At 41.0% G+C, this 25,425-nt stretch overlaps 1 protein-coding gene across 1 annotated transcript in view; it reads right to left on the reverse strand.

Annotated features, from left to right (window-relative positions):
* zgc:153169 (uncharacterized protein LOC767799 homolog) overlaps positions 1–25,425 on the reverse strand; it is a 67,691-nt gene that overhangs the window by 39,246 nt on the left and 3,020 nt on the right. Inside the window, exons 2-4 of the mRNA XM_028820640.2 lie at positions 15,260–15,398; positions 7,151–7,307; positions 1,451–1,496 (exon numbers count right to left, since the gene is read on the reverse strand). Of these exons, the coding sequence (XP_028676473.1) occupies positions 1,451–1,496; positions 7,151–7,307; positions 15,260–15,398 (342 nt within the window). The remainder of the gene's footprint in view (positions 1–1,450; positions 1,497–7,150; positions 7,308–15,259; positions 15,399–25,425) is intronic.

Consider the following 25,425-nt stretch of genomic DNA (forward strand, 5'->3'; position numbering starts at 1 on the left):
GCCTGGGCCAAAGACAGATTGAAGATGTTAAGTACATGCCTAGGTATGCTATCAGGACCAGCTAACAGCAGTATACAGTCATCCCTCACCTATCGCGGGGGTTACGTTCCAGAGCCCCCCACGATAGGTGAAAATCCGCGAAGTAGTGACCTATATTAATTTTATTATTTATACATATTTTAAGGCTTTATAAACCCTTCCCACACTCTTATAAACCTTTCTCACTCTCTTGTTAACCTTTCCCACACTCTTATAAACACTTCCTATGCTCTTAAACACTTTCTACATTCTTAAATACCGCAGACCAACACTGCACACTGCACGCAGCGATCAGACGTAGATGTGTCTGCACTCGCTTTGTGAAGGGGGGCAGCTGAACTCACGCTGAGCACTAATGGACTTTGTACTGCTTCTGCCAAAATGCCTGCTTGTCGCTCTGCGCGTTCAGAAGGAGGAGGAGTAGTGGGGGTGTGTGAGGGCTGAACTCATGTTCGCTCAAACCCCCCTCCCCGGAGGTGCAGTACGCTCCTGCCACTTCACATTGTCAAGGGGGTGGGGAGCTGAATGAACGCTAAGGAGAAGTGGACTTTGTGCTGGCTTTGTGCTGCTTGTCGCTCTGCGTGTCAGTAATTTAAAAGCCTATACAGCACCTAGTTTCCTGTCTCACTGTCTTGTCTTGCGTGAAGTTAAAATGTTTTATAATAGTGAGATGTTACTCATATCCTTAGCCCGACATCCACATATCATATATGTTAACAAAGTGTGTTTTATAAGTTTACATGTGTTTAAAGAATGTGGGATGGGTATTTTAAGGCTTAAACTATAAAAATGTTTATTTATATGGTCTTTCTATATTGCGGATTTTCTCCTGTTGCTGATGGGTCTGGAACATAACTTCCGCGATAGGCGGGCAATCACTTGTATTTAAAAACCTGCGAAGTCGTGAATCCGCGAAAAGTGAACCGCGAAGTAGCGAGGGACTACTGTACAGCTCTTTCTTTGCAAGATTAGCACTGGCATCCCATGGTGCATACACGGCAGTGATAATAATAGACACAAATTCCCAGGGTAAATAAAAATGTCTACATTTAATTATCAGATACTCCGGATCAGCAGAGCAATCACAACAACTTCTAAGGATCATTGAGTAAAACAAGTCTTATCTACAATTGCCTAGTTGGTGACTATGAAACACGCTAAACAAATAATAAGTAGTAACAGAAATGACTATACATTATTAGGCAGTATTTAACTTTAAAGCTGTATAAAAAGACAAAAAAAAATACATTAATTTCTAATTTAAACACTTTATGTCAAAGTTGCTACTGCATATATTTCTTACTGATGCCTTATAAATTTTATAATGTCTTATGCAATAGAAAAAAAAAATATATTGGAATAAAGCTGCTCTTCTCCTACATTCCTTGAAGTGTACTGTTAAAAGTCTTACCCAAGGTGTCATGACCCTTACATTCCTTCTTCTTTTCCATGAAGTCCTAAGGATTCAAATATTAATAAACTTTAAAAAAAGTGAATTTGTCATTTACTACATTCTAGAATATAAGGCGTATGACAAATACTTGTAAAAAAGACCACACAGTTCATTAAGCTTATATGGCCAAAAGCTAAGGTGTCCTAAAATGTCACCCAGACACGTTGATCTTCAACCTCCCCCAAAGCCACTTTTTAAAAACTTGTCAAGATAGCTACTTTAACTACATCGTTGGGAAATTGCTTCAACATTCCCATGATTTTCTATTTAAAATAGCATTTCCCAACTTCAGCCTTAAATGCATTTTTCATTAATTGCCATGTGATTCATGATTTACCTGTAACAAAGTTTTTAAAAGATACACATAAAGCTGTTGCTTTTGAATTAACACCTGGATTAGGTCTCCACATAGCCTTTTCTGCTAATAACTAAAAAGGTTTAATATTAGGTTGCAAGAGGCTGGGGGCCAGACCCAGCCGGGACGCCTGGAAATACCGGGAGGTGGTCTATATGTCCTCCAGGCCATGAGGGGGCAAACGCCCTGGATGATGAGGGGACTACAGGGACAGAGCAAGGAGGTTCAAACCCACTGGGACCTGTTGCCCCCGCCAGGGTGCACTCCACGTGTCATGGAGCCCAGGAGATCGACACTTCCGCCACACCTGGAAAGGTGGAGGAAGGACCTTCCAGGGACTCCCAGAGTGCTTCCAGGTGCTAGTGCAGCACTTCCGCCACACCAGGAAGTGCCGCTGGAAGGTCATCAGCAAGCACCTGGAGCACATTTGGGTGGATATAAAAGGGACCGCCTTCCTACAGTCGGGGAGCTTGAGTCGGGAGCTGGAGCAGGACGAAGCTCCAGTGACAGGAGAGAGAAAGGCAGCCTGAAGAGGACATTGGGAGAGGCCCATGTTGGGAGAGATTGGTGCGGAAGCACTGTGTGTTGTGTGGACTTTATTAGTGTAATAAACATGTGTTTTGTAAAGTGCTGGCGATTGTCTGATGGTGTTCGGACCCGCTCTCACAATTGCTATGAAAATAATAGTTTACTCAATGGTTAGCGGTCAACAGCAAGAAAGTCAAAAAAAGACCAAATAACCAAAACATTAACCAAAATGTCATTGTCAAAAAGGAAGCAAAGTCCTGTTTCCCTTGGAAGACATATTCATTAGCTAGCACCACAAAAGATTATGTTCACAATGCAAAATATTGGATTCCAAGAGTTGTGTGGCACCATTTTAAAAATGCACTGGAGAGAATTTCATGTTGTTCCACTTCTGAGTATCACATGGTAGCAACAAAACAGTATTCCAATATGGATGTAAATCCCAAAAACTAACCAAAATGGTAGAGCCCACAAGGAACAAAAACAATAAAAAATAACTTAAAAATTACAAAAGAAGTCCAAAAAAGATGCAAAAATGATAACTACAACAAAGAAATCCCAAATTCATTACAAACCCTGTCAATCCTGTGGAAGAATAATTTTAGGGTAACACAGCATTAATCTTAAATAAATTGCATAAAGGGGTTAAAACATGTCAGAAACTTGTTCAGGCATATCAGGAAACCAGATAAAGGTCAAGTGAACAACCGAGACAAAAAATGAATGCGCAAACTGTACTGAGGGACGACTAAGAGATCAGATGGACAGATGTCACATACACAGATTTCAAGAGTGACATCTTAACGAAGAGATATTGAAGAACAAGGATATAATGGAAAAATACTTTTTATTTGGGTTGACTGTGCTCAATGCTAAACACTTTATGTATTTAACCAATCAGAGTATGATACAGTATGTAAGCATTAATCAGCACTGTTATTTAAATTTGGTTTTCAAGAAGTATGAGGTTCTGCTTTCATTCTGTGATCATTCTGGCCATGTTGTAACAGACTGCTTTTGAAGAATGCTCCCTCTAAAAGCATTTTACTGAAGAGTAATAAAAAGATAAGATGAACAGCTTTTATTCTGCCTGATTACTGATTTGTTCTGTTAAGAGTAGGTTTCTTTCTTGAATTAAGATGTTGATTTCTACCACAATTCATTTTAGAGTTTGTTTCCTTTTGGACAGTTTCATCCACCTTGCATTCATAAGTGATGTACCCTTTTCACTTTTGATACACTTGGCACTTCTCTCTGTTAAACTGCATCTTCTAAGTGTAGGCCCATTGTTAAGATTATCAAGATCTTTTTGAATTGTTCTTGCTGTCTCCTCACTATTTGCTGTTCCTCTAATATAAGTGTCATCTATGAGTTTCACAAGTTTAGCAACTATCAGAATTAGAATAACTAAAAAATGGTAATGGCCTAAGTACAGGCCACTGAGGAACTCCACTGATGACATCATACCACGTGTAACATTCTTCAGCCAATTCTTCTTCATTCAATTAATCAGCACGAACTTCAGATTTGTATGTTAAGAATTAATCGTATTAAAGGTCTGCTGAATATGTAAGTCAATTTGAGTTGTATGTTTTGCTTTTGTCTACTGCTACTGATGCCTGTTGATGAAAAGTTTAACAGATGGGATTGGAAAGATTTTTCTCACATTAACAAATGTTAGCACTTAATTTAGAATATTATATTCATATCAGAAAAAAAAATTTCAGAAATCAGTTTTCATAATTTTACAGGAGACAAAAGTAAGGCTTATTAGTGTATTATTAGTATGATCCATGATTTCAGTCTTCTTGTGGATTGAAATCACATTGTCTGCTTTGCAGTCAGCAAGTATTTTTCCAATATGTATAATTTTCTGGAATATGCCTAACACGTTTATAAATTATGCCTGCATTTCTTTCAAACCTACTGGTAGAATCCCATTACACCCGAGGGTTTTAGTAGTTTTTGATTAAGAAGTACAACTCCATTCCCTGATAGTTAGGTCATTCATTCTCTTGCCACATTTTTGTAGTCCTCCACAATGATTGGATTGTTTCATAACACAGTTAAGAGACAAAAAGAGCAAGACCACCACCAAAGAAGGATTAACAACCTAATACAGGTATCCACTTTTAGACATAGGCAGACCCCTTTCTCTAATTATGTATATAATTCACAGAAACATCTAAATAATTGATTTACCAATGACAGGTACCAAAGACAGTTTTTTTTTTCTTCAAACAAATCTGACTGTTTGGGACATCTCTAGCGCCTTCAACACAATCCAACCTCTGCTCCTTAGGGACAAGCTGACAGAGATGGGAGTAGATTCATACCTAGTGACATGGATCGTGGACTATCTTAAAGACAGACCTCAGTATGTGCGTCTTGGAACTGTACGTCTGACATTGTGGTCAGCAACACAGGAGCGCCACAAGGTACTGTACTTTCTCCGGTCCTGTTCAGCCTATATACATCGGACTTCCAATACAACTCGGAGTCCTGCTACGTGCAAAAGTTCGCTGATGACACTGCTATCGTGGGCTGCATTAGGAATGGGCTGGAAGAGGAGTATAGGTACCTAATCAATGACTTTGTTAAATGGTGCGACTCAAACCACCTACAAATGAACACCAGCAAAACCAAGGAGCTGGTGGTGGATTTTAGGAGGCCCAGACCCCTCATGGACCCCGTGATCATCAAAGGTGACTGTGTACAGATGGTGCAGACCTATAAATATCTGGGAGTGCAGCTGGATGATAAATTAGACTGGACTGCCAATACTAATGCTCTGTGCAAGAAAGGACAGAGCCGACTATACTTCCTTAGAAGGCTGGCGTCCTTCAACATCTGCAATAAGATGCTGCAGATGTTCTATCAGACAGTTGTGGCGAGCGCCCTCTTCTACGCGGTGGTGTGCTGGGGAGGCAGCATTAAGAAGACGCACGCCTCATGCCTGGACAAACTGGTGAGGAAGGCAGGCTCTATTGTTGGCATGGAGCTGGACAGTTTAACATCTGTGGCAGAGCAAATGGCGCTCAGCAGGCTCCTATCAATTATGGAGAATCCACTGCATCCACTAAATAGTATCATCTCCAGACAGAAGAGCAGCTTCAGCGACAGACTGCTGTCACTGTCCTGCTCCACTGACAGATTCAGAAGATCGTTCCTCCCCCAAACTATGCGACTCTTCAGTTCCACCCGGGGGGGGGGGGGGGGGTAAACATTAACATTTAACATTATACAAAGTTATTGTCTGTTTTTCACCTGCATTATTATTATCAATCTTTAATTTAATATTATATATTGTATCATTATGCTTCTGCTGGATAATGTGAATTTCCCATTGGGATTAATTAATTAATTAATTAATTAATAGATAGAGATAGATAGATAGATAGATAGATAGATAGATAGATAGATAGATAGATAGATAGATAGATACTTTACCAAAATGCTTACAATTGTTTTTCAGTATACAATAGAAACATGTAAAAACATAATCTGAAAATGCTGAAGCGTATTTTGCAAAAGTCAACATTTGTATCACTGCCAAAACTTTTGTCCAGTACTGCACAAAGCCCTTCCAAAGAATATTTTTTGGGTTGGAGAATGTTTCTTTATAAAGTGGATCTAGACTGCATGCATAAGTTGGTGTACAAAAACATATGGAAAAAAATATTTTTTCCCCTATGTTAGAGTACCTAAGAACAGCAAGGCTATATTGGGCCTAAACCAAGTATTTAAAAAAATCATTAAGAAAATGAGCTTACCAAAATTCCTACAGCTGAACAGTAAAAGAAATGCCAGTAGGCATTTCCAAAGGGGAATGTTTTTAAGACATAAACCTTAAAGCACTTTTTCACAGAAGGCTTGAACCAATTAAAAACTACTCAGACCGAGCAGTCTTCCCTTGTCCATAAAAATTAGAAGTAATTGGTCAAAACAGTTGCATATCCAGAGGTGAGTAACATTAACGGAATGGCAGTCACTCTCCCTAGGCTTATTAAAAATGACAAGTGAAGATTATAGGGTTTAACCTATTAGTGAAGGTTAAAAAAGGGAGTCAGAGTCAAAAGCAGAGTAGGGCAACTCTCACCTGGAGTGGAGACAAAGGGCAGGAGCTTGCCTGTTAAACTTTAATGCAAGAGCCTGTAAAAGGGCATTTTTGTTTAATAAAATGCTTAAACGAACCCAGGACAGTTGTAGTGAAGTTGTGTCTGGGGTTTTAGGATCTAAGACACTCCCTACAGGCCATACAGATTATATTAACTGGAGAATCTAAACTAACCAGGCGTGAATGTGCTGTGTGAAAAAGTGGTACTCGGAATGGCACTCTTAATTTATAATGCTTAGAAAAATAAGTATAGCAAATAATAACAGCATTGATCTACACAATATCAAATATTTTGCATACACTAAAGCCAGCAATTTTGATGTCACTATTACAGGGCTTAAGAACTTTACAATAGACATATACTTAAGGCATTCAGGGATGGGACAAACAATGTGTTTTAGATGAATTATGTACATTGGACAAATTTCACCTAGGTGAATTATTTTTATATTTTAAACATACAAAAATTTTGCTTTGTTCAACAGACTGAGCAACTATAAGCCATTACCATGATTCCATTATACACTGTGACAGTGATATTACAATAGAAAGAGAAGGATGGGGGAACAATTATGATTTGGCAGCTAAATGCAGTCTTAAAATAAATACTGACAGTTTAGCAAGATTCTATTTGCCAGTTTTTCATTTTTTATTATACCTGATAGGCTGTTGCACTTTCTGATGACAGCATTCTTTTGTTATCTTCCACTTTGAATCCCTGATCCTTGGCAAAAGCTAGAGCTCCTTCTCCTACCAGCATGCTATGGTTACTTTTCTCCATAATCTGTCGAGCCACAGAAACAGGAGTACCAATGCTTCACCCATTTCCAAAAAAAAAGAAGTGGAAAAAAAAAAAAAAAAAAAAAAAAAAAAAAAAAAAGAGGAAAATCAAGCTGTTTAACTGCTCAAAGACATACTGTCATTATATTGTGTATACTGTTATTATAAAACAAATGAATAAATTAAAAAAAATACCGGTTCCACAATATTTGATTTATTTTGCATTATAAAATGATTAAAATTAGGACTGGGAACCAATTAAAAAAAAATAAATAAATGTATGCAATTAATTGTGGTTAATTGCATCAAACATTAAAACATGTAATTAAAAAAATAATACGTAAGTCATTAAGTAAATACACATTTAATCACAAAATTAAATTTACAATCAACACAAAGGAATTAAAATAAAATCAATGGCATAGTTTAAACTTAAACAATGACTTTAAATCTGAACTTTAACAAAATACTACTTTTAAATTCAGCAAGTACACCCTGAATTTGAATGCCTTCTTAAAAGGCAATTTGAAAAGAAGGCAATAAGAAAATAAGGCCAATGTATTAATTCTCAAACTGGCATACCATATGAGACACAGGCATATCAAGGTAAAAAACGATCTAAATAACTGTTGACTCTGAATGCACCGCTGAAGACTGATTTAATTGAAAGAATACACATCTCTTAAATGGGCATATATTGAAACGTTTTAAAACTCCTTAAATACTTCCCTGAATTGTTAATCACCATCAATCACTTGATAATTATATTCTATACAAGTGTTTTTCAACTGGTGCACCGTGGAAAAAAACAGTGTAGTACCCCTGGGTCTTGAACTGAGAAAGAGACACTCCTCAGGTGGTCAAGACTTATCTGAGGAGAACGAGACTACCTGGAGAAGTGGACATAAAAGCAGCTCTGTGATCACCATTTTGCAGACACAGCACTTAGGGAGCACTTTAGCTGCCAGGAGACATGTTAGGGATCTATCTGCCTGTGTGCATGTTTGCCAGCGACTCTAGCAGAGCTGAGAGGCAGTGAGCATACGAGTTGCCTCTGACCCCTGATTTAATGCTTTTTTGGGTTGGTAGAATTATGGTTTTCCTTGGGATTTTTTGAGTTACAAAAATGTGTGCCACCACAGAAAAAAGGTGGGAAAACACTGCTCTATCTATAACCTAAAAAAGATCTCCGTAGCTGCTGCCTTGCTTAAAAAACGAGACCATGCATTACTTGGATGGTTAAGTTGTGTTCTTTGCATAATTTAGGAAAGATACTGCAAACTGGAATAATAGGTAGGGATAATCATTACACTTCAGTTTCATAGAATTTTGTCATTATATTAGGGTAGTCAGCATTGTAAGCTGCCTGGCAGACTTATTTTGGTTTTACTGTATTGTCATTTAAAGATAACTTATTTGGCACTTGTGTGATATGACATTGATTTGATCTTCTTACAGGAAATAAAATAAAAAGCAGAATTTTTATCTTCGCAACTTTTCTCTATTGCACCAGAACATTCATAAACTCCCTGTCCCCACCTCCTTTCTTCCCATCTATGTAAATATGTACAAATCAAGAAAATGAACACCAGTGCTGCATACTGCCATGTTTAATTTATTTAATAAAAATTTTAACGGTAGTATATAAATACAGTACTCGATGTCTATGTAGTTCTTTAGGTACAGTACATACTTATTTGTATTATTGTTTCGAAATGTTAAAACACGAAAATGCTACCCTGAACAAAGCACTGCCTGAGGCATTTGCCCGGGATGCAACAATATATTTTTTTTTTTAACTCAAACAGGCCATGCTAATCGCAAAAATTAATGCATTAACTTTTCCAGGCCTAATTAAAATTATTATACTTATTTTGAAAATAGGTTGTCTTCATCACATGATTTTCCTTACCTAAAGGTGTATATGTTTGTAGTGATATTGTAGGCCAATCTACATAATTATATGCATTGAAATGAAAGAATCTTTTTTGAAGGAAAAAAATGAATATTATCATTCAGCTGTGCTGCAGTTGGGGTATAAACGTATGCACAAAACCTAAAACTATTACAACTGAAGAGCAAAATTTATTGGCACAATATTAACAAAGATCTATAGGTTTCTAGCATTTTACAATGGCAACAACTGTGGCAAATTTAACTATTTAAGAAATTCATTTTGGAGTTATCCACAGTTATGCGTCCTAACAAAGACACAGCCATCATTCTGAAAGTGGTAAAATTATATTCAAGGATATCTAAAACTTGTAAATCTGATGACAACTCAAAGCTCAGCATTCACAAGGTCCATGCATACTAGAGTACTGTATATCTTGACAAAGGAAACTGCCTCTTTTGATGCAGAAGGTAATATCACTGGTGGGGAAAGTACCACAGCTTTTCAGGAGACTGAAAAAATAAGGTTAGAATTATGGTTGTCATATAGTTTGTGTTTGATACAGTAGACAAGAGGATCTCAACTTCAACCAATAACAAAGAAAACTTTGATTGTTGATGGTGCTTATGTTCCAAACAACCAGCCAAACCATGTGGTCTTTTTTTCTACAGATGCTGGGTTCACTGCATGAAAGAGTAAAATCTACGGACTATGTAGTTTTAGGCTGGGTTTATACTTAACGTGAGGCATGCACCTGTGGATGCTACTGCTACGCAAGTGTTGTACTATTTATACTTGCAAGTGTACTTTACATAAATCTGGAAGATTCCACCAGGTGGCAGTGCGAGATATCATCACGGTGAGAACAGGTTTGGCTTCGCTGTGTTGTGAATTGCCTGAAACGCCCATTTAATTCCAAGAACACCTTGCCACAATATCTCTGAAAAGGATGGATATTTAATGATTAAATCCATCATCGAGGGATGCACCCATTCCAGCTAGCATTGGGCATGAGGCAGAAACAAACCCTGAAAGAGGGAATCAGCTCATCAAAGGTGAATACAAGCACTCAAATACATTAGTGTCACTTTAGCATCACCATATCCCCAAACCTGCATATCTTTGGAAGGAAACTGGAACACACCGTGGAAACCAACAAGGAAAACATGCACACTCAAGGCAGGGGACACCAGGGACGTGACTCCCTGCGAGACAGCATTGCTACCGCTCCACTACCATGTCGACCCGACATGTGTAATTATTAACAGCATTCATTATTTAAATGAAGTTAATGATTTATCTGTAAAAATGTCATATACATAGTTTAATGCATTTCAGCATGAAAGTGATATGAAGTATAAATCTAAGGATTCTAAATATGCAGTGAACTAGAATATCATAAATTTAATGTGTTCTGTGTGGTAATTGCTGCTTGCCACTGCTGTCAATGCAGGAGGAAGCCCCAGAAGCATGCAAACATTAACAGCTGGGTCGGTTTTAAGATGTACTTTATTTTACCATTGAAGTAAATGTCAAGACTAGACTAAAATGGACATTTCAAGATTTAAACTGAAATTTATATGTTAACAAGAATGGCAATCACCTCATGGAGGGTGGGTGCGTCCTGGGAAATGTCATTTAATTAAATAAACATATTTGTACTAAAGTGGTTTCTTTTTGGAGCTGTGACTCATGTGGTTGTGGTGTTTCAGAAGCGCGTTGTAGGCGCCTTGTTTCCATCAGGACGTAAATGCATGACAATATCGCGGCGAAACGGAGGCTCGCCATCATCACTTTGAAACACAATTGGCACTTCATTAACGATGGGAACATTGTATCATCTCGGATCCTGTTCTTTGTCCTTTATTAGCACTAAGGCAATTGCAGTTGGTGCCACACCGTCCACCTCTGCTTTTGTATTGGCTTCTCTTTCAACCTCATGTACCATTTTTATAGAGTTTGCTAATGGGTGATTGTTTATGACTTCAGTTACGTTTCTCATTATTAGCTCTGTGGTTGATATACTGCGGCATCTAGATGTAACACGTACATTTGGGCACATTTGCAGTGGTGATTTGGCTCAGGGTGCACTGTTCCAATCCGATGCAATATTTGTCAACACACGCGAAAGCAGTATGGGCCATTCCCAGGGGGGAAGCTGGTGCGTGATGAAATATCATGGAGGGTGGGTGCGTCCTGGGACAGTTCATTTCAACGCGCTTCTGTTATTGTTTTTCTTCATGCAGTCTCGTTTTTGTTTTTTTATGGCTGTGTAGTCGTATATGCGGTGGTGTTGCCGGTCGTGTCCGGGCAGCTATACAACCTGGCGTGCACGCTTTACCTCAGGTTTAGTTCACAGGTCGTAGGCATGGTAAAGTTTCCATTTAATTCAATAACCTCATTTGAACTAAAGCGGTTTCTTTGTGTGGGCGCCTTCGTTCATTGTTTTTATCCATGTTGTTTGGGTGCCACCTACGGACTCTGGGAAGCCGCTGCGTTTGACTCTGGGGCGCCGCGACGCACTGCGCATGTGTATCGATGCATCCGTGCATAAGTTAAAACTGTGGTTTAGTAATATAGATAACAAAAAACACCTTTTTACTGTTGCTCTAATTTTTTTCTGTATGGCTCAACCACGCTGCTGTACATTCTGGTGCTATTGTGAAGGTGCGTGGAAAAAAAAAAAAGATGGTATGTGAGACTTTTAAAATGTATCATGTCATTATGTTGGGGAATATGCGACGCTTGAATATAAAAACACCACGAATGCATTTGTATGTTGACATTTTGCTTCACCACATCGAACCTTTCATCAAACGTTGAAATGCAAATCGATCCTGTACGATCTGTAAAGTGGCTTCCTGTCACATGTAGATGTGCGCCACCACCATCTACCCAAAGCACCATGATGTTCCAACAATGATGGATGGATTAAAAGCCAGAAGTCTGTATGACCATCAGCATCAATTGACTCCGTGAAAAACCCGAACTACAAAGAGGACTATTTCATTTATGTTAGGTAGAATGCCCAGAGGGGACTGGGTGGCCTCGTAGCCTGGAACCCCTACAGATTTTATTTTTTTCTCCAGCCTTCTGGAGTTTTTTTTTTGTTTTTTCTGTCCACCCTGGCCATCGGACCTTACTCCTTTCTATGTTAACTAATGTTGTCTTATTTTAATTTCTTATTTTGTCTTTTATTTTTCTTCTCTTCATTATGTAAAGCACTTTGAGCTACTTTTTGTATGAAAATGTGCTATATAAATAAATGTTGTTGTTGTTGTTGTAAACATAGACTCTGACTCCACGTTCCGACTTAATCACACTGCGCCCCCTGACTTTTTGCTTGTATTGCAACTTGTGCATGCGTTGTGTTAATTCTGAGGATGTGCTCAAAGGATGTGTCAAATGAATGCTGGGAACGCGTGGTATAAACCGGCCCTTACTTTGAGATTTCTAACATTCACATGAGGAATAACAGAGATACCTAGGGTAGTATGACTGGAAGGAATGGCTTGCCTAATTGGAACCCACATAATGAATTGTTACTAGATCACTGAACTAGTCACAGATTGTTTATAATGAACAACATGCTTGAACACAAGGATGCCCCTAAGTGTATTGTGGCCAGAAAGTTTTTAGTGCCTATGTTATTAAGTTAAAGGAGGAGAACTTTTGTGCAATTTTAGAAGAATCTTGAGATCTGACTCAGGAGTACTGGTGTACCAGCAAGATAGAAGCTACAGCAATGGTGGAAGCAAAATGCTGTGTAGGGGTGCAGTTTGATTAAGCAGTACAGAATGACTTTTAAATAGTTTTTGGAAACCATCTGATGGCTCAGAAAAGGTTAGTGGTTTGTTACTTGTGCAATTCTCAGCAAATAAATGAGATTTTCAGTTGGGAATATTGTCAAAATATAAAAGGAGCACTTTGAGAAAATATTAGACCCTCTGAATTCACCCACCTTGACAAGGCAAATACTGCAAATGGCAGAAATATTGCCATTGAAAACCTTTGTTGTGGAACATGATTCACTGATGTAAGGAAAAATAAAACACAAATTGGACATAATTGCCCATGCACTGAAATAACCGAGTACATATAAGTTTTAAATTATGTAAGTGTACCTTACTGAAATTTTATCACACGGAGATGGGTGCTTTATATCAATATATTAAACTGAATTTCAAACACATGCAGGATCATTCTTTGTTGACACTAATGGAAAATCAGTTGCTGAAATGAAACCAGTACCTATATTATTGGAAAAATAAACCTACAGTATGAGTTTGTTCAAACAATTCTACATACAATAAATTGGTAGAAATTTAAAATAAAAAAAAAAAAAAAAAAAGGTGTTACAGAAATTTCTCTGCAAACTGTATAATTTATTTTCATACAGAGAAAAGCCAAGCAAAATGACACCTTTTATTGGCTAACTAGAAAGATTACAATATGCAAGCTTTCTAGGCAACTCAGGCCCCTTCTTCAGGCCTGAGTTGCATCGAAAGCTTGCATATTGTAATCTTTCTAGTTAGCCAATAAAAGGTGTCATTTTGCTTGGCTTTTCTCTACATTCATAATGGCTAACACGGTACAACACCCTAGTACTTTTCATACAGAAAAATAGTAAATTAAAAAGTTAAAAATAAAACCTATTTAAAGATAACTAATGTGTAATTTAAGTATTTATAAAAAAATATTGCTATATATGGGCAGAATTATAAAGATGTGAATCTGCCAACACAATAACTTAAGAATGTCATCACTTAATGAGAATGAAGGTTAGCCCAATTATTAGAATTGTAAAATGCTTACCGATTTTGAGCAAAACCATTCCTAGTAGGTCTTTTATACAGTGGTAACTAAATGTATCATAGATATATCTACTGTATATGGCTAAGCATTGTGAAGCTCCAGATGGCTTTTCATACTGAGCTCAACTTGGGTTTTATGAGTCACCTGGCAGCCAGAAAATCATGGGTGAACTTTACACTCAGGCCTTGCACCAGGAGTGTCTCTCATTACTCCCGGATTTGGGCGAGTTTGTTTGAATAATTCGAGATGACAACTTGGGTCATTAATTAATTTTTCTTTGTCTGGTCTCTTTTCTTTGACCAATTTAACATGGTTTACCTCTGTCAGGTGCACACAATTCCAGACAACATTGTTCTAAATATCAGCAGGGTGCTAGGATGGCATCTGTAAAACAGCATGCAAGTGATAGATTCATGCCATAACATGATCTCCATTTTGTGGACCAAAACGCATTCCAATGCATTTAGTACAACTAGAACTTCCATGATAGGGTCTTACTATGAACCAAGAATCTGTTTTATTCTCAAGCAGAATAAAAAATAAATACATATAGTTTCCCTTCAGGAAGTATTCAGGCTCCTTAATTTTTTTTATGTTACAACCTCCTGCTAAAATCATTTACATTTTTTTCCTCATCAGACCAGAATGACAAAGCAAAAATAGAATTTTAGGAATTTTTGCAAATACATTAAAAATAAAACAAGTGAAATATCAAAATAACACAAGTATTCAAACCCTTTGCTATAACAATTAAAATAAGCCTCAGATGAATCCCATTCTGTTGTTAATTGTTGAGAAATGTCTACACCTTCTTGGAAGTCCAACTTTGTCAATTAAATTGACTGGATATCACTAGGAATGTCACACACCTGTATATAAAAAGGTCCCTCAGATAAAACTGTATCAGAGCAAAAAGCAAGCCATGAGGCCTAAGGAACTGCCTGCAGAATGTAGAGACACGAGTACATAAATCTGGGGCAGATCTGGGATAGGCTACAAAAATGTTCGGCAGCACAATTCTTAACAACACAGTGGCCGTCATAATTCTTGAATGGAAGAAGTTTGGAACAACCACATCTCCTCCTACAGCAGAATGCCTGGTCAAACTGAGCGTCTGGGGGGCTGGGTTGGACCTCAGAACCTCAGACTGGGCCACAGGTTCGCCTTTCAACAAGACAACAACCCTAAGCACATTGTTCACAAAAAGCTATAAGTTTTGAAACTGAAGAAAAAAAACAAACACACATACACACACATAAACTATATCATTAAACCTACCAGCTCAAGGCTGCAACAGCTCCAAATCGACCTGGTCTTCCCTCCATGATAGCTGCATCGCACTGAACTTGGCCATCTCTATTTGGGTAACCACCTCTACCAACAATGTACTTCCCTGTTTCCAGATTATCTTCAACTTCTGTAACAGGAAAAGAGTAAACTAAAGTTTATTTCAAATGTCTTGGAGATAGGTGTAATGACCATATAATAATACACAGACACAGAATATGCTGGATTAATATTAAAAAAAAAAAAAAAAAAAAAGGAAACAGAACAATGCAGACAGAATCAGTGTCTCGCCATTTCCTGCGCAGCATTTTTATTTACACATGAACCAGCCTAAGATAACATGCAGAAGTAACTGGATACTGAGCGAGTCAAAGTCATAAGAAAGCAGAAAAAAACATCTCTGATGAATGGGCAGAACAAAGTTTATTTGAAAAGCAGTTGGTAATGCAAAGCCAAAAGAAGCAGAGAACAGTTAATAAAAAAAAAAAGAAAAAGTAGACATGTATCCATTCTCAAACCCCCTGAATGGGAAATAATCAAATATCTACACCTTTTAGCAAGTAATACTACATTGAAATATGATTTTGTTAGGTTATATGGTAGTTGGGCGGCACGGTGGCGCAGTGGGTAGCGCTGCTGCCTCGCAGTTGGGTGACCTGGGGACCCGGGTTCGCTTCCCGGGTCCTCCCTGCGTGGAGTTTGCATGTTCTCCCCGTGTCTGCGTGGGTTTCCTCCCACAGTCCAAAGACATGCAGGTTAGGTGGATTGGCGATTCTAAATTGGCCCTAGTGTGTGGGTGTGTTTGTGTGTGTCCTGCGGTGGGTTGGCACCCTGTCCGGGATTGGTTCCTGCCTTGTGCCCTGTGTTGGCTGGGATTGGATCCAGCAGACCCCCGTAACCCTGTGTTCAGATTCAGCGGGTTGGAAAATGGATGGATATGGTAGTTTGTTATATTTGACATGATGACAATATATTAAGAATTGTATTATCCAGATGTTCAACTTGCTGTACTGTCACCCATCTCTTAACTTGCTTGTCCAGTTTAGTATTGTAAGGAGCCACAGCCCTGCACAAGACAGCTTACCAAACACCTACTTATAACATACTAAACACTTACATGCTACCATAAATTCCACTGCAAAACATATTGATTTTAAGGCTCTGATTATGAATGTGCAAATGCTCCTATGTGCTGTAAATTGGATAAAGTATTTCTGTTTTGTTTTACTAGGGGCAAAGAGTATAAATGATTTTTTTTCTTTGATCAAAGACAATATTTTAAGAAACTATCTTGGGCTTATAAATGAGCTTGTGCAACTGAGGTTTGATCACAATTGTCAAATAAACAAAACTTGCAATTTTATACATACATGTTTGTGCTTACAAAACACATTTTGGGGGTAGTGCCTCTTCTTTATCAGTTCATTAAGTATCATGCATAATAAAAACTGGCAAGATGGTTTGATGAGAAACAATGCAGTTTAATTGCATGAAGTATTTATGTACTTGAAATAGTAACCAAAAAAAAAACCCAGCAATACAAAAAACCTAGTTTTTTTATATTTCTATAGTATTTATGAAATAAAATTAAAAAAAAATGAATTTAACTGTGGGATGTAATTCCAGTAACAAATATTTCTGACCTTGAGGATTTTAATAATAATAAAAACATCCTCACACCATCAAATACTCAAACACTGTACAAGGTATAAGAAGAAACTTTCATTAAAACAGTCAAAAGAAAACTGTATGCTCTTAGCTACCCCCATACCTAAGGCAGGAAGTCACAGATATTCGCCCACATGTTCCGTGTGCTCTTAACCTTTAGCTGTCCACGTCATGCTGTGGTACAGTGCAAAATAAGGCTAAGACAAGTGACTGACAGAAAAATTAGTGTGGATGAGCTGACAGATAGTAAGTGAATTTGCAAACTGGAATGCATCTCACAATTTTAGTGCTGCGGATATAGAACTAAATATTGTACAGCAGTGCATATCAAATTCTTTCATTAACAAAGACCTCAAAATAAAGGAAGATGTTAAAATTGTCCAAAATCCAGAAAAAAAGTATTTGTGCAATAAATAACAAAATGCAGGTTTAACCTTTCACACCACCAGTGTTGTATTTTAAATGCAGCAAACTGAAAAACTAACACAAAAAGAAAGTAATAGACACCAGCAACTTTGATACATGACCCCTCTTATGGTGACAGTTTGTGTTCAATAGTAGAATTCTGTCACTTAAAAGGTTTCCTTTGCTATGGTGCTAGGTGCTTTACCTTAATGTACTTTAATAAATAATAAAAAAAAAAAAGTACTTGTGACTGTCTGGAGCTTTAAAAATCAAATTGAAAATGACTGTACATGTTTATAAGATCCACATGGAGGAAGAAGTCGAGGAGGGAATGGAAAAAAAACAGTGCCATTATGAACAATGCTGCATATTCTCTAACACAATAACACAGAATACGTACAGCCAAGTAATTATTCAGCGTGTGTCAAAAATGCTATTGGGGCTCCTTTATACCAACAGCAATACACATGTATAATGCCTCACTGTGTCGGTAACTGCAAAGTCTGAAGTTTTCATTCTCTGGAGTCATTCTGATGTGTTCACACTATAGTATGTAGGTAAATATATTTATTTATTTAATGAGCGTATTGAATTTACAAATGTATTTAATGAAAAAGACCAATTTGTCACAGGTACAATAAAGTTCTATGTATCTCTAGGATACACACAATGTAAAAATGCCTTTACTGAATGTTTTTTTTATGATGACCAAAAAACATGTATAGGAATCTCTGTCTTGCAACTTGGGTTTGTATTTTATACTAGCAATGCCCCGTGGCTCTGCTCACGTAGAAATGAAACAGGAAAACGAGGAGAGCCCTGCCTGGCTCCCTACTCATAACATCATGCTTCCCCCTCCCCTTTGGATTTTATTTATAAACTGTTCAAAAAAATTAAAGAAACACTTTAAGACATCAGATTTCAATGGGAAAAAAAATCATGCTTGATATCTATACTGATATTTACTGGGTAATGTGTTAGGAATGAAAGGATGCCACATTGTTTGATGGAAATGAAAATTATCAACGTACAGAGGGTTAAATTCAAAAACTCCCCAAAAATCAAACTGAAAAAATGATGCGGCAGGCTAGTCCATTCTACCGAAATTTTATTGCAGCAACTCAATATCGTACACAACAGTTTGTATGGCCTCCACGCACTTGCATGCATGCCTAACAACGTCGGGGCATACTCCTAAATGAGACGACGGATGGTGTCCTGGGGATCTCCTCCCAGATCTGGACCAGGGCATCACTGAGCTCCTGGACAGTCTGAGGTGCAACCTGGCGGCGTCGGTTTGAAACATTAAGTCCCAGAGGTGTTCTATTGGATTTAGGTCAGGCAAGCATGGAGGCCAGTCAATGGTATCAATTCCTTCATCCTCCAGGAACTGCCTGCATACTCTCGGCACATGAGGCTGGGCACTGTCGTGCAGCAGGAGGAACCCAGGACCCACTGCACCAGCATAGGGTTTGACAATGGGTCCAAGGATTTCATCCCGATACCTAATGGCAGTCAAGGCACCATTGTCTAGCCTGTAGAGGTCTGTGCGTCCCTCCATGGATATGTCTTCCCAGACCATCAATGACACACTAACAAACTGGTCATGCTGAACGATGTTACAGGCAGCATAACATTCTCCACAGCTTCTCCAAACCCTTTCACATCTGTCACATGTGCTCAGGGTGAACCTGCTCTTATCTGTGAAAAGCACAGGGCATCAGTTGGTGGACCTGCCAATTCTGGTATTCTATGGCAAATGCCAATCGATCTCCACGGTGGCGAGCAGTGAGCACAGGGCCCACTGAGGATGTCGGGCTCTCAGGCCACCCTTACGAAGTCTGTTTAGGATTTTTTGGTCAGAGACATTCACACCATTGGTCTACTGGAGGTCATTTTGAAGGGCTCTGGCAGTACTCATCCTGTTCCTCCTTGCCAAAAAGAGCAGATACCAGTCCTGCTGATGGGTTAAAGACCTTCTGCAGTAACTGCCTGTCTCCTGGAATATCCTCCAAGACCTGAGACTGTGCTGGGAGACACAGCAAACCTTCTGGCAATGGCAAGGAATGAGGTGCCATCCTAAAGAAGTTGGACTACCTGTGCAACCTCTGTAGGGTCCGGGTATTGCCTCAGGCTACCAGTAGTGACACTGACCATAGCCAAATGCAAAACTAGTGAAAAAAACAGTTTAAATAAGAGTCAAGACACGCATAAAGGTTTGGGGTTTCCGGCCCCATATACTGTCAAAACTATAACTCAAAATATCATACGCTCAAACATGCGTCCAACCAAGAACGTCATCCCTTCGCAGAGGGGAACATAAATAAGGTGGGACCGGAAGCTGGTGACTGGAATGCTGGGAGGAACCGAGGCGTTTTATGGGTAGATGATGTCATCAAGTCAGGCCAGAGGAAGGGACGGAAATGCGGAAGTGGCTACGGGTGGATTAAATGGCGTCCTGAGAACGTTTAAGGCAGCGCTGCGTCTGGCTTTCTGCAGGAATAAGAGAAAGAAAAGTTAGTGCCCAGTCTCCATCCCCTGGCAGACTGTTGTACGCTGCTCATCGGGTCTTTCCGCGGCCCCCTAGACGCGCGTGCGTGATGTGACCCCCCCTTCAACCCAGATCCGTCGGGTCAGGCGGCCCGAACCGAGAGGTCGTGGACCCGGGAGAAAGCATCAGCATTGGCCTGCAGGTTACCCCGACGATAAGTGACGGTAAGCTTGTAAGGCTGAAGGTCCAAAAACCACCTAGTGACCTGGGGGTTCGTTTTCTTGTGGACAGCTATCCACTGGAGGGCGGCATGGTCCGTCACCAGGGTGAACTCCCGACCCAACAGATAGTACCTCAGGTGAGTTACCGCCCACTTGATGGCCAAGGCTTCCTGCTCCACCGCAGCATATCCCGTCTCCCGGCCCAACAGTTTCCGGCTCAGGTAAATTGCAGGGTGCTCGACACTGTCGATGCTTTGGCTCAGCACAGCGCCAAGACCTGTGTCCGAAGCATCAGTCTGAAGGACAAAAGGGAGAGAAAAGTCAGGGGTTCTCAATACTGGTGCCGTGGTCAGGGCCAACTTTAGGTCACTAAATGCTTGTTCTGTTAGGTGATCCCATACCACATGCAAAGGGGCCCTCTTCTTTGTCAAATTGATCAAGGGTGCGGCCCTCTCGGAGAAACGAGGTACAAACCGGTGGTAGTAGCTCGCTAACCCCAAGAAAGCTTGCACCTGTTTCTTGATAGTCGGACGGGGCCATTCTAGGATGGTCTTAATTTAAGAGCATTGTGGTTTTACCACTCCTCCGCCCACCATGTATCCTAAATATTTGGCCTCAGTTAATCCGAAGTAACACTTGCGCGGATTAATGAGGAGGCCGGCTTTCGCTAGCGTTAAGAGAACGGCATAAACTTGCAGGATATGTTCCTCCCAAGTGCCAGAATAGATGACTACATCATCCAGGTAGGCAGCACAATAGGACTGGTGGACTCTTAGCAGTCTGTCTACCAGATGTTGGAAGGTCGCTGGCACTCCGTGCAGCCCAAATGGGAGAACTTTATACTGCCAATGCCCACTAGGGGTGCTGAAGGCTGTCTTTTCCTTGAAAGAATACTGGCAAATCCCCTTGACGGACATCTGCCGTCATGTCAAGGGTAGTCAAATACTGAGCCGTACCCAGGTGCTCAATTAGCTCATCTACACGAGGCATGGGGTAGGCATCAAACTTGGAGATCTGGTTCAGACGTCTCAAGTCATTACAGAACCTCCATGAGCCGTCGGGCTTAGAAACGAGGACGATGGGACTGGACCAGGGGCTGTGACTTTCCTCAATTACATCCAACGCAAGCATTTTTTGGATCTCCAGCTCCACCTTGGCTCGTTTTGCTTCCGGGAGTCTATAGGGGCGTTCCCGCACTACCCTCCCCGGGTCAGTCACGATATCGTGCTCAATCAGCGAGGTGCGTCCTGGTGTCTCACTGACTACTTCCGGAATGGAGAGGATGACTGACTCTAGCTCCGGTCTTTGGGTGGCCGTCAAATCGGGTCTGAGGTTAAGGTCTACTTTTTGTGAGAAAAGGGAGAGGGAGTTCCCTGGGAGAGGATAGTCTTCCCGGTCTCTCCAGGGTTTCAGTAAGTTTACATGGTATATCCTCTCGCTCGGCCAACGATTTGGTTGTTTCACCAGATAGTCGACGAGCCCTTATCTATCTTTCACCTCGTAAGGGCCCAACCAATGAGCCAACAATTTAGAGTGGGAAGTAGGCACCAGTACCATTACACGATCCCCTGGCTGGAACTCCTGGAGGGTGGCGTTTCGTTTATAATGACGCGCCTGCGCTGCTTGAGCCTTTGACACGTGTTCTTTTAAAAGAGGCCGAACCTTCTCTAATCATTCGCGCAGTTGCGCAACGTATTCCAAAATATTGGGGGAGGGAAGTGCCTCTCCTTCCCATCCTTCTTTAAGTAAATCTAATATTCCCCGGGGTTGGCGGCCATATAACAACTCAAAGGGGGAAAACCCCGTAGAGGCTTGTGGCACCTCCCGGTAAGCAAACAGGACCAGAGGTAAAAGTTGATCCCAGTTCCTACCGTCCGCGTCGACTACCTTGCGGAACATCTCTTTGAGGGTCTGGTTAAATCGTTCCACTAACCCATCCGTCTGAGGATGATACACAGGATGTTTTTAGATGCTTAATACGGAGTAACTTGGCAACCTCCCTGAACGTATCCGAAGTAAACTGTGTACCTTGGTCCGTGAGGACTTCTTTAGGTATACCTACTTGGGAGAAAAGAGCTACCAATTCCTGTGCGACATTTTTCGTATTCGCAGAGCGCAATGGAACTGCTTCTGGGTACCGAGTCGCGTAATCTACCATGACTAATATGTATTTATAGCCACGGGTTGAAGGCAGCAGGGGCCTAACAAGATCGACTCCGATCCTTTCAAACGGGTTGTCAATAAGAGGAATCTGAACGAGAGGAGCACAGTTCCTTCGGGGAATCTGACGTAGCTGACAATCCGGACAAGATTGACAGAAACGACGGACCTCCTCATTAATTCCAGGCCAATAAAACCGGAGTTTAATCCTCTCCAGTGTTTTGTCGGCCCCGAGGTGGACGCCAAGGAGGTGGGCGTGTGCCAGTTCACAAACCTCCCGCCGGTAGGTTTGTGGCACTAGCAACAACTTCCGTACCTCGCCTTCATGATCCGCGACACGATACAACAGATCGTTTTCTAAAACAAAGTAGGATCCCGATGGTATGGGAACAAGCGGCGTGTTGCCGTCAACCGAAACAATAACATTCCGGGCAAACTTTAGAGAGTCATCATTCCACTGCTCTCGTTTAAATGAGGCTGGAGTGGCTTTAAACCGATTATCCACCCAGCACATCGGATCCAGGGGGCCGACGCTGACCTGCTGTGCCTGAACTTCCGGGCCAGGGTCCGTCATCAAAATATCTCCCCCCCTAGAGTCTACGTCATCAGTAGTTGCCGTAGTGCACGGTGTGAGAGCCGCGGGGACAGCAGCCTGCCCGTCCATAATAAGACCCAATTCGGCGGTGGGAGTGGTGATGTTCTTACCGCAGTTGTTTTCAGACCAGTCTTGCCCTAATATAACTGGAAAGGAGGGATCAGGAAGCACGGCAACTCGGAGCCGTCTCGGTTCGCCCTTCCAGGTAATAAAACAGTTATCGGACCTGTATGACTTGGTCTTTCCATGCACACATGTAACTTTCACATATCGGGATATCCACTGTCGTGGTAAGACAAAACGGCGAGCAACAATGGTAATGTTACTCCCGGAATCGAACAGTGCCACCACCGAGTGCCCATTAATCAATACCACTCCCGTGTTTGGAACAGCCAAGGGATTAGACAGAGCACAATACCTTTCTCCTTTGACCCAGGTGAAGTCCATGGGCTCCACATTTTGAGGACAGGCAGACAAGGTATGCCCGGCTTCACCACACTTGAAACAGCGGGGCAAAGCCGGGGGTCTCTCTTTTTGCTTACCTGGAGGCTCCGCATTGCGACGGAAGGGCTCAGGGGTAGCGACGCGTCCCTGTCGGGCACCACGAGCAGGCATCTCCACCGCCCCGCCTCGGTTCACCGCCAGCTGACGCTCCAAGACATCGAGGAGGCTTTTCATGTCACTGAATGGGTGTCGCGGGACCTGCTGGGCGAGATAATCTGGCATGCCGTTAATAAAGCCCTCACGGGCTACTTGCTCGAATACGTGTTGGGCCTGATTGACGTCTGGCCGTAGCCAGCGTCCCATTTTGCTCCAAAACTCGAAGCCTTGGGCTTGGCCTGGGCGATCGGGGTCATACCACCACTGCCTCCATTCACTCGCCTGCTGGTCCGACGTTATGCCGTATCGGCTTAGTATTTCAGCCTTTAGGAGGTCATACTGGGCGGCTTCCTCGACAGGTAGGCCATGATAAGCCTTCTGCGTGATCCCCTTCAGGTACGGCGCCAGTATGGACGCCCATTCCACGCGCAGCCACTGGTTACAAGAGGCAGTACTCTCGAACGTAGAGAGATATGCCCTATGTCATCTGCGTCCGTAAGAGGCACAATAGGAGGAGGGGGAGGCCGCACGGGCTCCGGTCTAGCTGCTTCGGCTGCTGTGAGTCGGGTCTGGGTAACTGCCAGCTCCTGCTCGGTGGCGGCTTGTTTCTGCTGCAGGGCATGCAGCTGGTTCGCCAGGTTGGTCAGCACGCTATTGAGGTCCTGTCCTTCACTCATTTTCGGACTTCTGTATCCTGCTGGCTACGCCACTGTAAATAAGAGTCAAGACACGCATAAAGGTTTGGGGTTTCCGGCCCCATATACTGTCAAAACTATAACTCAAAATATTATATGCTCAAACATGCGTCCAACCAAGAACATCATCCCTTCGCAGAGGGGAACATAAATAAGGTGGGACCGGAAGCTGGTGACTGGAATGCTGGGAGGAACCGAGGTGTTTTATGGGTAGATGATGTCATCAAGTCAGGCCAGAGGAAGGGATGGAAATGCGGAAGTGGCTAAGGGTGGATTAAATGGCGTCCTGAGAACGTTTAAGGCAGCGCTGCGTCTGGCTTTCTGCAGGAACAAGAGAAAGAAAGGCTAGTGCTCCGTCTCCATCCCCTGGCAGACTGTTGTACGCTGCTCATCGGGTCTTTCTGCGGCCCCCTAGGCGTGCATGCGTGACAACAGTCAGAAAAGATTAGGAGGGAAAAATGTCAGTGGCCTCCACCTGTTAAACCATTCATGTTTTGGGGGTTGTCTCATTGTTGCCCCCCTAATGCACCTGTTAATTTCAGCTGCTTTGCTGTTAATGAAAGTGATTAACAACCCCCTCTACTACTTAACTGACCAGATCAATATACCAGACGTTTCATTGACTTGATACTATACTCTGATTAAAAAGTGTTCCTTTAACAGCCCAAAATGTTCATCTTGCCACGGGTACATTTAATAATAACAAATACATCTGCGATATACGCCTTTGTAGGAATATTTTGGACTTTTTTTAAAATAAATGGAGCAATGTGACAATGAATAAAAAACAATTGTATCAGAGCATAAATAATTAAATGCCACAAAAATGCTTATATTTTGTTACTGTATTTCTTTATGTATTAATTTATTTACGATTTATTTATTTAATTGACAACCTATGCAGCATAAAATACACCTTGAAGGGTTTAGTGATTGGTTTAGCATTTCTGAGACACCCATTTTTAGTAGCTGCAGAAAAAAAAAACTGAGTGATGAGCAAAGTGCAGTAACCAGTTAAGTGTTTGGAATAACTACTGTTATGATCATACTCAAACTTGTGTGGTGTCCGTTGCGGTCACAAATTTAGATACATGGAGAAGATACTTTAAGAAGTTTTGAATTTGTCATCCGTTCTAGAATCTGCATCTGGAAGTCAGCTGTAAATGTAGAACTTGATGGCAAAACGTCTATGTAGATTCTACAGTTGTACTTTACTCTTTGTACTCCTGGTAGACAATGCAGCAACCAAAAAAACAATAGTTTCCACAGCTTACTCTGATGGGTGAAAGTAAAATTTTAAACAGCAAGGCTTATGTTGGGTG

The sequence above is a fragment of the Erpetoichthys calabaricus genome, chromosome 15 (genome assembly GCF_900747795.2).
Source record: "Erpetoichthys calabaricus chromosome 15, fErpCal1.3, whole genome shotgun sequence".
Lineage (NCBI taxonomy): Eukaryota > Metazoa > Chordata > Cladistia > Polypteriformes > Polypteridae > Erpetoichthys > Erpetoichthys calabaricus.